The sequence below is a fragment of the Loa loa genome (assembly GCF_000183805.2).
Source record: "Loa loa unplaced genomic scaffold supercont3.148, whole genome shotgun sequence".
Classification (NCBI taxonomy): domain Eukaryota; kingdom Metazoa; phylum Nematoda; class Chromadorea; order Rhabditida; family Onchocercidae; genus Loa; species Loa loa.
In genome coordinates, this window is record NW_018108328.1 from 138,316 (window position 1) to 151,067 (window position 12,752).

The 12,752-nt window shown below is 33.4% G+C and overlaps 3 protein-coding genes across 3 annotated transcripts in view; 2 read left to right on the forward strand and 1 right to left on the reverse strand.

Annotated features, from left to right (window-relative positions):
- LOAG_03481 (hypothetical protein) overlaps positions 1 to 2,585 on the reverse strand; it is a 10,167-nt gene extending 7,582 nt beyond the window's left edge. The window contains exon 1 of the mRNA XM_020446332.1: positions 2,309 to 2,585. Coding sequence (XP_020303310.1) covers positions 2,309 to 2,353 — 45 coding nt within the window. The 5' untranslated portion in view covers positions 2,354 to 2,585. The remainder of the gene's footprint in view (positions 1 to 2,308) is intronic.
- Positions 2,586 to 6,154: 3,569 nt separating this feature from the next.
- Positions 6,155 to 7,861, forward strand: LOAG_06469 (MIR domain-containing protein). Its single transcript, XM_003142005.2, has 5 exons — positions 6,155 to 6,280; positions 6,450 to 6,560; positions 6,709 to 6,836; positions 7,000 to 7,114; positions 7,303 to 7,861. Exons 1-5 carry the CDS (start codon positions 6,163 to 6,165, stop codon positions 7,443 to 7,445), a joined length of 615 nt encoding a protein of 204 aa, XP_003142053.1. The 5' UTR covers positions 6,155 to 6,162; the 3' UTR covers positions 7,446 to 7,861.
- A 1,099-nt stretch (positions 7,862 to 8,960) lies between these two features.
- LOAG_06470 (eukaryotic translation initiation factor 3 subunit H) lies at positions 8,961 to 11,659 on the forward strand. The gene is made up of 9 exons (XM_003142006.2): positions 8,961 to 9,045; positions 9,234 to 9,324; positions 9,443 to 9,599; positions 9,714 to 9,847; positions 9,946 to 10,045; positions 10,180 to 10,338; positions 10,467 to 10,599; positions 10,699 to 10,857; positions 11,125 to 11,659. Exons 1-9 carry the CDS (start codon positions 8,980 to 8,982, stop codon positions 11,221 to 11,223), a joined length of 1,098 nt encoding a protein of 365 aa, XP_003142054.1. The 5' UTR covers positions 8,961 to 8,979; the 3' UTR covers positions 11,224 to 11,659.
- Positions 11,660 to 12,752: the final 1,093 nt, after the last annotated feature.

Genomic DNA, 12,752 nt, shown 5'->3' on the forward strand with positions numbered 1-12,752 from the left:
GGATTACATATATATATATATATATATATATATATAAATACGGATACGATGCATTGGGTGGAATTGAGTTAAGTATATTAGTGCTGCCATCAAAAACCATTCCAATTTCTCATGATCCTCCTGAAAAAATTAGCTGTTCATCCCTGTGTCGCATCGTCACCTCTGCCTCGATCATATTGTTCGACAAAAAATAAAAAAAAATTGAATATATACTTGTTAAGACGGTTAAGTAGTAGTAATTTGGAATTCTGATGGATAAATAAACTTAAGCAATATTAGGCAAGCAAAATGATGACAGAATTTTTACATTTGAATGACTAAGATTTCTTGTTTGAAATAGAACACCGTCAATTTACAGCTTTATTCAACTGTTATATCATATTTGTAAAAAGTGGAGTGTAAAAAAACGCAATTCGCAACCCAATAGTACAGAGCATTTTAGGTAAAAAGCAAAACTGAAAAGATATTTTTTGATAGAATCAATTTAGTTCACTTTGAGATTGACCTAACTTGAGCTTTTTTATTCTTCTATTACCATTCATTTTGTTGAAATTTATGTGCAATGATGAGAACCAGAAATACCCACTGCCAACAGCAATCGTATCTCACAATCATCATTTACGCATTTCTGTTTCATGGGAAAGGAAATTATTATTGACAATACCCAATTAACCAAGAGTGGCCATGACATGTTTTTGAGGATGGCAGCTTCAACTGCTCAAATTTGAGTAAGCACTCGTTCTTACAGTTGAAGCTGATGTATGATGCCGAAATGTTAGGAATATTTGAAAGAAAGAAACATGCATACAATATTTTACGAGATCATCTGATGTTGATGTTTTTCTCGAGCATTTTTTGAAATACCTGGATCTGTTCAATCTATATAGTAGAATAAGAAAAGAAATAGTGAAGTAATATTCAATCATCAGCAGTGATTTCATGCTAAAAATTTCCCTGGCAACTTAAAAAACATTGTTCCTACTTATAACAGAAACACTTTTTGAAATACGACTGGATGATACCATTGGGTTGAAATATTCAAAAATGTTTTCTACAAAGGAGATGCTACTTTGAAATTGTTTTAGCTTTTCCAAGTTGATTTTAGATGGTTTTTTTCTCGCTCAACTTGACAGTATCAGTGATGCGTATGCTATGCGAGCATGAAAGTACATTTTATTAATGCTTCATCAAATATTCAAACATATCTGCAAGATATCTGCTATTCTTTCAAACATATCTGCTATTTTAACTATTTTAACTGAAATTTAATTTGGTGCAAATGCGAGTTTTCCACCAGAAGGAGCGATACGATAAAAGAAGGGAAACAGTACATCAAACATTCAGAAGGGTAGACATACCACATTCCAGCATAAAACCCGTAATCGAGTCAGCAATTCTCACAACACCAACATTCGACTATAGATCCAAAATAATTTTTTAGAAAACAAAATTTTAGACCGAACAGGATATTGATAATGATACGATTGTACGATTGCCAAAAGAAAAGTAGTCCTTTAATTTACCTTTTAATCCAGTAATTTTAAATAAATATCCTATTTTATTCTCCTTACTTCACTGAAATATCACAGAACTTCGAGGATTATAGTAATTGAACGCTCTTTTTTTTTCTTTATAATTTTTCCTCTCCCAAAAATGGTCTTGTTTTGGAGCTGAAAGAAAAAGAAGAATAGAGTGTCGATAAACCAAAACAAGCCAAGCATTCTTAGAAACAGTACTTCGAGCCCAGAATTCAGAGCATACGATGCTTACTTACTGAATTTATAAATTCAGTAAGTAAGCTTCATACGGTTCTGAAAAGGAATTCAACAGTATAAAATATATCGTTCAAGCACAACAATAACAAACGATCCTTTCAATGATAACTTTCGAGAAAGAAAGAAAATTAGTTTACTAGTCATCTATTTAAAATGATCCATAAGTCCGCAGGATTATTCAAGAAAAGGATTTAATAGTGCATTTCTAATAAGCCCTCAATAATACAATATAGCCTTTTTGATCCTTTTATCTCAAATAAAATGCGAAAGGATTTTTAGCCTCCAAAGGAAAGTTTCACGAAAAGTATTCAGAAAAGAATCAGAAACGTGATTAAAAATTGTATCTCTTCGCAGCTTACTGTTTAAGATATTCACGTAAAAGTCTTCCCTTATGGATGGGCATGATGTAACGAAATTATTTATGTCAAAATTAGCTCAATTTTAAATTTTAAACTATATAAGATAAAGGAGGAAATTATGAACCGGAACTAAATAACTGAAAATAATATATTAAAATGATATATGGAACTAACATGTAAAAGAAGCACTGTAAAGATGATGCTTAAGAAGCGCATCATGGTAGTGATTATAGAAGTTTGATGATCCAATAATGCCTTTCACACCGGCCTGGATAATCAACTTTGTGGTCGAACTGCATGAAAGATACTGGCCAATGTCAGCATTTCATCATTCAAAATCACCAATAGATCAAAATAGATGAAATATGCAAGAGATTATTCAAACATAGTAGACTGCACTTCGATGAGAATAAAAATGAGCTGTGGCTAATTGCCGGCTTTTACCGAAAAGAGAAGTGAACTCGTTTCTTCTTCCGTCGTTTTCTCTTATTAGCAAATGTGGGAGATCTATAACCAGAAGATTCTTTAATGCAGTTCATTACGGACATATTGATTGATGCATGCTTGCAATGCTGAAATGCAAACACGATCGAACACTACTACGGAAACAAACCAACAAATTTGTTTCCTGTTTGTAACACTGATGTGATTGCAATAATGCTTGGCGATAACTGCTATCACTTTAAAAGCTTTGAATAATTAATACTGCTAGGGATGGAATTAAATTAATGAGTGGTATGTAAATAAATATTGGTTTAATAAATTTATATTGAAGATAAATGAATAGATGCTATTCACAATGACATCTCACACTGTTCTTCTGGGTTTCATGAAATCTGAGAGAACAAAGACAAAAGGTATTTGGACCGTCACACATTGGAAGCAGGGGAATTCGGACTGGGAAACTGGATGAGAAGAGGATTTCGAAGTTATGCTAAACATGAGCAACAGATCGAACAACGATATAGCCATTAATAACAGTATCCAGAGTTTTCATAATCACTTTGCAAAGGGAAAATACCCATGAATTGGAGGTAACTTATCGTATCGCAATTATGACGTGATTAATGAATGACGAGAATGAAAGGGGATGAGAATTGAAGAATCAAAAGATTCTTGATCTTCACAAAGTCCCATTGCTGTTGTCATCCATCGCGTGAAAAGTTGTTTCTTTATCAGACGCCTCATTCCTTTCTTCTTACGATACAAAGCAACAGCATCTCCATTTAACTAAATAATTCTCCTCTACTGCTATTCCCATAACCTGTTTGCTCGAGGGCGTGCAAAGATGGTTCATTGCGTGTCTGTCTATAGCACCATTACTCATAACTTTTTTGTTATACTCTCTCAATCCTAACTCTCGGTCCGCCACTTTCAGGTAAATCACGGCTTATTGACCACTTTCACAACACCTGTTAATAATCACCTCATATTACTCCATTGATATTATTTCATTAGAACTTTTACTTGGTGTTGTCCTTTTCTTGCAATATTATTTCTTGATCCACTATTACTTACTTGGTTCAGAAGTTACCAACAGAACTAAAAATAAATACTTTTAAGTCGACAAGACATAGAGGAACTAACGGATTCATTTCAAACATGCGGTTTTAAAACCTTATCAAAGTCTTGTTCGAAGAATTTCTTGATAATGTTAGGTAAGACTTGATCTCACTAAACGATGTGACTGTCGTACATCAGCATTCTGAGGTACTTAGGTTGTGCTGTATTTTTGTTGTTTTTCTACCTGCGACAAATGGTAAAACATTGGGCAGAGTATCCATCACTAGAAGTCAAGCCTGAATAGGGCGTATCCAATGATGATTACTGTTATGTTACATTTAGCTGAAATAAATAAAGTGAATTTAACTGGGCGGAATTGAACTCATCTCAACATAAGTAGAGATTTGAAGGAATCACAAATGAAATGAATAAATATAAACAAGTTATTTGTATTTTAGCGCGATCAAAAACGAACTGATCTTAAATTCATGCAGTCGTAAAATGATTCTGAATGTATCTAAAGACAAATATGATAGTATGATAGTTACAAAGTTTGATGAGACATCCTTCATTGACTATCTATCACTATGCATTCCCAGGGATTTGGTCATAAGCACATTATTTCCTTTCGCACTTTTTCGTCTCCTCATTTTCTTCCGGTTTGACAAAGAAGAAGCTCGCGTTATAAATAATTATTTATTAAATTAATCAAAGTTTTTCAATTATAAATTTTACAGAAATTTAAAGAAATCAATATATAATGGATGGTAGGATCGGAAAATTGCTCAAATAAAAATGAGCGAAAAGTGAAGAGTTGGAACACTGAATACATTTCATGTTTCAGTTTCTCGGCAAAACTTTTTTTGGTGCTCATTCATTGAGGTATAAGGTACGCGGTTAATAACAAATGCATAATGGATGGTAGGATTTTGTCATTTCCTAATTTTTTTCTCGTTTTTATGTCAAAATGTTTATTTGTGGCAGAAAATGCTGCTCTTACAACTTCCGACAGCACCTTCGGCTAGTGTCACGCTTCTCTTGAGGTCCCCCCTTTCATTGCATATGAAAAGGTGTAAATACACTCACCTTAACAATTCATCCGTTTAAATTCTAACGGAATTCAATTTGCTCTCTTCCTTAACTTTATGACGTAAAACTTTCTCGCAGCAAAATGAGACAGTAACCTCTTAGTAATTTTTCAGCACTTGTCAGAATTTAAATAATAATGTTTAATAATGGTAATAACTAAAACGTGATCAGATTTGATTACGTTTACGATCCAAGCGACGAGATTTCAAAAGTTGTCTGGAAATATCTGATGGATAAACAGCACATAACACTTGTTGTCTGTCGTGTTATAATGAAGTAATGTTATCATTGCAACGGTATTATCCATTTAAAAACACTACTTATTTAAAAGATTATAAGGATTGAAATTTTTACACTTGAAATCAGTTTTTGATTAGAGTTTAAAGTAACTATTAATTCAGGTTACCCTTTTCTTTATCTTACTGAAGAATAATGCTTTAATCACTTTCTCCTCAAGTCATTTCTTCCGACAGAATTTCGATTACGTTTTACCGATTACCCGATTACTTTTTTTTTCTTCTTTTTTTCCACTTGATTTTATTTCCAGCAATATTTTAATAACAAACCAATATTTTTCAAATTACGTTTGACACGTGAAAATATCGCAAAATACTAAGTCATCGATATACCAGTTAATTAGCACTTAGCGTGAACGGTCCATATTTATAAATTTCATCCAGTCAACTTCCTTTCATGTATTCCTAACCCTCGACTCGATTCTTGTAAATGAGTTTAAGAAAGTGTCACAAATCCGAAATTTGCATTAAGCAATAAACGCGCTAATATACTAAAAAGATGGCAATTTAATTGACATACTGAAATAACTGGAACAGTTTTTATTATGCATTCATTATAATTGCTATTTTAGACAGACCACTCTTGTGAGTCATTCAGTTGACCACAAGCAAAATATCTTTATGCAGGCAAAATGACAAGTTTTCACATTGCGACCGCATTAAAAATTTAACTAAGCCTTCTACGGTAAGGCGGATGTCGCGTAATGATGCTTGGATCTGTGTGGGTTTGGTGGGGTCTGGGTATGTGAAGTTTTGTCGCAATAACACTGAGTGGGAGGGAGATTTTTCATTTTCTCATAATAAATAAACATCCTAGTGGTACTTTGCTAATGAAATATTTTTCAATTCTAATAAAATGCAGTGGAACGCATATTCTGTACAGTTATCAGTGGAAACAGATCCTATCTCTTAGATGTTTCACCTTTTTCCTTTCTCCACAAATTTTCCACTATATGCGGTTTTCACTTTATGAAGATGTCTGTGATGTTTAATTTGCCTTCGTACTAGCGTGCTTTTCCATCGTATGTTTAAGGGTAGTCAGGATCAAAGGTCACTTTGCATTGGAGAATTTTGCAAGTAATGGTAATAACTATATTGTTAGATTTTATAAATCGATACCGACTGAAGGCTTTTTCAGATATGTTTTTGGAGTTTTTGATGGTCTCGATGTTGTATTTTGTAGCTGTAAGTACATCTCAACTTAATGGTGGATTTGTAACGTGTGGATCGGTTTTGAAACTGAAGAATAATGAAGAAGGTGGGAAAGACAAGTTTACGGAATTGCTTAAGATAGTGGATTTAGGGACATTAAAATCCTGATAATAAGTTTCAGTCGGTTTTTTGCATTTTCGCCAAAAACACATCTATACACAATCATAATTCTGTCATTATTATTTGGCTGTAGCAATCTCCTATAGTCAGTTCAGGTGTTCGTCTGCATTCGCATGACGTAAAATACGGATCTGGTAGTGGTCAGCAATCAGTAACTGCTGTACAAGATGGGGATGACGTGAATTCTCATTGGCAAATTCTTGCCGGTGAGTTTTATTCATTTACGCAGATACATTTCTTGAATCGAACGATTGCATGTGAAGAAAATATATTATTCTCTATATGTGTGTCGCATTTTGGATTTAATGGCATCCAAGCAACACAATCATGTTTTGTTGCATCCTTCTGATTCAGCAAGAAAAGGAACTTGCAAGCGAGGAGAACCGGTGAGATGTGGCAGTAAAATACGTTTGAAACATTTGACGACTGGTTGCCATCTTCACAGTCACTTATTCGCTGCACCAATGACAAAGGAAGAACAGGTAGTTTTATTTTCGGAACACTTCCTGAGCTTCTCATCGTATGTACAAAAACTTCATAAAGGATGAAATAATAAATGAATTAATGCACCTCCATTCTCTTTTGTTTTCGAGCTGCTACATATATTTAAATAAGTAATTTTAGAAGCAAAGTAATTTTTTGAAGGAAGTGTCTTGTTTTGGGAATAATGAAGGCGATTCTGGTGACCACTGGATCGTCATGTGTAATAATGATGCATGGCTTATGAAGGATGCTGTGAAACTGAAGCATGAAAACACCGGTTTGTTTCCAGTATTCCTATCTGTTTAATTTTTAATCCTTGATAGAACCAAACTGAAGATTCTTCTTATGTATAGTAAATGGGTCTTTCTTATATGTATCAAATGTTTGTAAAATCTTTGTTACATGTTTTGAATTTTATCCACTTATTTTTATTGTTTATCAGTTTTTCATGGATTGTTATTTCAGACAAATTTTTGGCAGTAAGTGGTAAACAGTACGGAAGACCTATAAATGGACAGCATGAGGTAGTAGCCATTTCTGTATCAAAAAATGCGGCTTTATGGAAAACGGCTGAAGGTATTTTCATGATGGGTTCAGACAGTTCATAATAGTAGGGCGCGATTGGTGTTTTTGCTTCGATTGAGTAATCTGGCAGACTTAACATTTCACTATCTAGCAATGGCTTTGGTTGCCAACGATGTAACATGTTATGTATCGCAAATATCTAATTATATTTGGGAATCCTGTGCTCATGTTTTTTGTATCTGTTTACTTATTTTAGAAACATTTAGCAGTAACGAGCTGAATTTCGTCGCGTATATAGATGATGAGTAAGTCTCCACTGATAAAATATGATTGTTTACCAGTTCGATACTTCAAAAAACAGAATATTCCTTTATATAGCTTTAAAATCTTTGAGAGGTGTGTATTGTGATTGAATTTGCCAAATTTCTGTCATTGCGCGTTGATTTTTGTCGCTATTTTCTATTTCCTATTATTTCACCTCACTGCAAAAACTGCAATTCTAAAATATGCCTTAATGACGTATTTTATAACATCAGGTTTCAGAAAAAGACGCTGAAACGTAGGATATTAGCTTTTATATTTGTTAGCAGATTTTCAAGTAAGCTATGTATTATGTATTGCTGCAGTTCCAAAAATTTTACTCCGTTTTTTCTAAATATTAAATATTGTTTTGTGAAAATTGGTTATAGTTCCATTACATTTACCGGACATTTCATTTTTACGGTATGCACAGATTTTCCAGTAATTCGTTTCAGACATTTCAGGGGGAATTGTCACTGATCACAGAACCAAGATTCTTGCAATATTTCTTTTACTTTATCCATTTTGGCTATTTTGCATTTTTGTTGATCTTGGGGTGTCGATGTGCAATATTTACTTTAACCTTTTGGGAGATGAATTTTCAAACTGATATGCTTATGCAAGTCATAATATATGCATCTAATTCTTTTTGTATTATTCGTATTTCACTTGTCACATAACTGTATTTGATATGAGACGTTCAACTCAAATTTAACTTTGATCATACAAATTTAAGCCACTCAGTAAAGCTGATATTGAATATGAAGTATTTTGCATGTGAAACGAAATGTTTTCCTATATAATGATCTTGATCACTTTTTGTGCAGAATACTTGTCTCAACTTTTATCACGTTGTTCCAATGAATTTATGATAAATTTTCTTTAAATACAGTGACTTGTCATTTTTCAACGTGCTCGTTTATGTTTGTTTCTATAAGGAACTGAAACATTTTGAGCAGTTTACATTTTTTATGAATTAAATTGAATTGAAAAACTTCTACAATCCATTCATAATGAAGTTAAGTTGAGAGGTTCTGATAAAGATTAATTGTTGTCACTTATTTTTGTTGTGCATTGTTTTTTTTTGTTAGTTTTTTCTTATTTTTGTTAGTGCAGTATGAGGTTTTATTGTTATGAAATATTAATGATAAATTTTCTTTAAATATTTTGGGTTTATTAGGTTTTTGCCTTAATATATGATCTGCTTTATTCCGTTACTTTTTGTATTATTCATGTTTTACGGTATTGATTATACCTGAGGAATTATATTTAACTCCGTTAATTTCGCTTGTTGGATTTTTTAGAAATTCAAAAACGATGTCGAATATCAGTGCAGCAGTTGCTGCTCCAAGTATTGTGCAATTCGTCCAGATAGATAGCTTGGTATGTTTTTTTTAGTGTACTACGTCTATCTGTCATTTCTGTTAAAATTATTAAATAAGTCTCATTTCTTAATGAGGGATTCTTTGTTATTTTCGAGAATTTTAGAGGAAATGCTCGAAAATACATTACCGAAATCTTATGCTTAGTTCAAATTGTAATGAACGAATTCACGTAAATATTTTTTTCAGGTTGTCATGAAAATTGTGAAGCACGTTGATTCAGAAATGTACGCAGGCCTCAACGAAGTAGCTGGTGAAGCATGCCAAGGGCTGCTAACTGGTTAGTCTTTTTAAATAATCAAAGTTACCCGCCACTGATTTTTTTTAACCTGTTCTAGGAATATTCCGTACTAACTTGTTTAACGCACAATGGTTTTTGATGTAAAACGTGAATTTAGGTTTGGTGTCAAGTGATGACCGTCGCTTGGAAATCACAAACTGTTTTCCAACAGCCAGAGCTGAGCCTATGCTTGATGGTGATGAAATAACGCAAAACAATGTTTTGTATGAGGAGCAAAAACAGGCGGAGATGTTGGATATGCTTCGAAAATTCAGGTCCCATCTTTCAATTCTCACTTTTTTTGAAAACCTGAGGAACTCATTTTGTTTAGCAATATTACCAGTCTGTAACTTGTTGCAATAACTTCAGTCCTCGTTATTTATTTGCAGAGATATGAACATCGACTACGAACTTGTAGGATTTTACCAAGCTCACCCATTCGGTGCTTGTTTTGCACAAGAAACAATCGATTCGCTAATCGATTATCAAGCAAGTGTGCCAGATGGAGTTGTGCTTATTTATGGTAAAAAGTAATATCATTATTTAGCACTTGATTTCTCAAAAACATGAAAATTCCATGGAAAGGCGAAATTAATAGTAGATTTTTTCAAAATATTGCAGATCCTGTGAAAACTCGCCAAGGACAGCTGAGCATACGGGCTTATCGTTTATCAACAAAAGCGTTAGAAATGAGTTTAGATGGTGACTGGTCACCGGAGAGGTAAGATGCTTTCTGCTTTTATAATTGCCTTGTATTATTAAAAATCTTCAATATCTGTATTTTGGATATAAAAGAAGGTTATTATTAATGTGCCCGTTTTCAACTTCTCAGTTCATTTTTATGATTTTTTTCAGTACAAGGGCAGCTGGCTTGACGTATGAGAATATGCTTGAAGAATTACCTGTAGTCATTAAAAATAGTCACCTGGTGAATGTGATGTTAGCTGAGTTAACACTGGAAAGTGGTTGTATAACTCAGCGGTCATCTTCTCATCTCGAACTGGGGACTCGGAGGTTTTTTTGTGTTTGAAACGATTTTGATTAATGGAATATTGGAATTTCAGTCTTTCTTCACCTTCAAATCCATTCTTTCGAAACATTTTTTGAACTATATATTTATTCTACTTGTTAATTTTTCATAGGTCTTTGGAAAAATGTCTTCGTTCGCTGATGAGCGATGTTGATGACCTCAATAGAACGGTTATGGCATATACGAAATATGTGGCTGATAAGCAACGCTATGATTTAACTGTTTACAATGCTATGCAAAAAAGGGTTATTCGTTTCATATTTGCGTATGATTTGATTAATTACTCGTCCAGATAGCTTTTTTATCATAATCTTCTGACCTGCAGTTAATCTTTTTACTTACAGCAGGCGGAAAATGAACAGCGAGAAGCTCGTGGTGAACCTCCACTATCGTTTGACGACATAAAAAAGATGAAGCCACCTCAATTGACAACCAAATGTGGGATGCTGGAAAGTTTTCTGTGTTCATCAGATGCTAGAGCCCATTCCGACTATGTTACAGAGGCTTGTTTACACCAATATTTTTCCACTTTTTTTCGTTTCTTTGTCTTTTTGTTCTTTTTTTTAGCAAATAAAAATGAAGAGTATTAATAAAAATGAGGAGTATTACAAATGGGACCAGTTAGGGGAAGACACCTTCGGATTGACCATACATGTATTTTTTTATAGCACTCATCATTCTTATTCGTATTTTATGCGATGACATTATTTGAAATAGCTTATTTCACAGAATTTATTGCTTTCTAGGTCACAAGATTCTAAATCTTGCAGGTTACTAGTGAAAATATCGCAAAATTGTTTTTGGCAGAAGCAGTAGTCGACTTACATGGTTCAAGAGACTGTAGCGGAGCAGCAGCATCTGTGCGATGAAATTGAATATGATTTTATTCCACGACTATCATTGTAAATCAATTTTAGATTGAACTTTTATTGAACCTCTCTATTAATGATGAAGTGAAATTTATTAAGAGTTTCAAGGTGTCTTTTTACTTTTTCAATTTTCAGTTTGTCTGAAGTAAAGTCAAACTTGGCACTTTCATCTCATTAATTAATTACGTAAGCAAGGTTAATTCATAGCGTAAAAATTTTGCAGGAGTTATTTTTTCAATTTAGTTGGTTCGTAACAAGTTCCCAGCCTAACCTTTTTTCAACGAAATTTACATTTTGATTCATGGACAGAAAGATTTTTAAATTTGAAGGCAAATTGCCGAGCAAAAAATTCTGTTCCAAAAAATATTTGCCTCCCAAAGGACAAATCAATTGTTCGGAGTAGAATTTTTTGAAATATTTCAGTTTTTACAAGTTTTATAAGATTCATGTATTTACAAAATAATACATTTCAAGTATTTTTGTGTCCATGTGTTTACAAAAGGTAGTTTGTGTTTTAGAGAAGAATATTTTTGACCACAGTTGTTTGATGGATAGATCGTCGTGTTTGTTGAGTAAAAATCTGTAATATGTTTTGGTTGATTGGTTCAAGTAAACCATCATTTTGATTGCTTTCCAAAGCTTCCAACTGTTACATCCACATTTTGAAGATACTAGACATGTATCTCATGTTTTGGAGAAACCAGGGACGAAACCTTCTGAAGTAGCAGTTTTCTTTTTTGTCCGAATACAAGAGTTTTCTTTATGTATCGAGAAATGATAATGTGGCTTCTTTTCATCCTCCAAAACTGTTACTTTTTTCATTACAACCGACGAAGAGTATTCTTGAACCACTGTTCTGGGGTTCTTTGCGTGTTGGCGTTGCACCGCTGATGCTTAGTAGATAAAGAGTGGAAATATAAATTGTAGGCGCACATTTTATCATGAAAATTATTTTCGACTTACATTTCGAACGGTATTCTGCAAAATTCTAAACATCGTTATATGCCAGTGCAGGGTCAGGATTTTTGCGATATTTTTGTTCGCCCTATAAAAGCTTTCATAGTGTCGCATGTTTTTGCTTCTTTTTAGAATTATTCTTTTGCCGAATGTGATTTTTGCATATGAACCATCAAAGGATGAAAATTTTCACGAGATTTTCAAATTTTGAGACTTGCCTCCAAATGTTGCCTTGGAATTGAAAGCAGTGTTTTACGGCGTTATATTCAAAAATTTCGACATGAAAAAAAGAGGACTAAGTGCTGTTTCCTGCTAATGCGATAAGGGTGCTCATAATTTTATCTCAGAACCGATATTTGTTTATAATTGTCGGATTTTAATACGCTTGACCTCGAGTACAATTTTGTTGGGACTTGAATGATTTATGGAATGTTGGCTTGAAATGAAGGATAATGCTTTCCTATATTAAAAAAACTAAAGAAGTTGAGTAAGAATTAACATATTCAAAAAGCCAGTGCTGCACTCGAAGGATATATATAAATCGGGCACACAGCAGGATAATATTCTTCCTC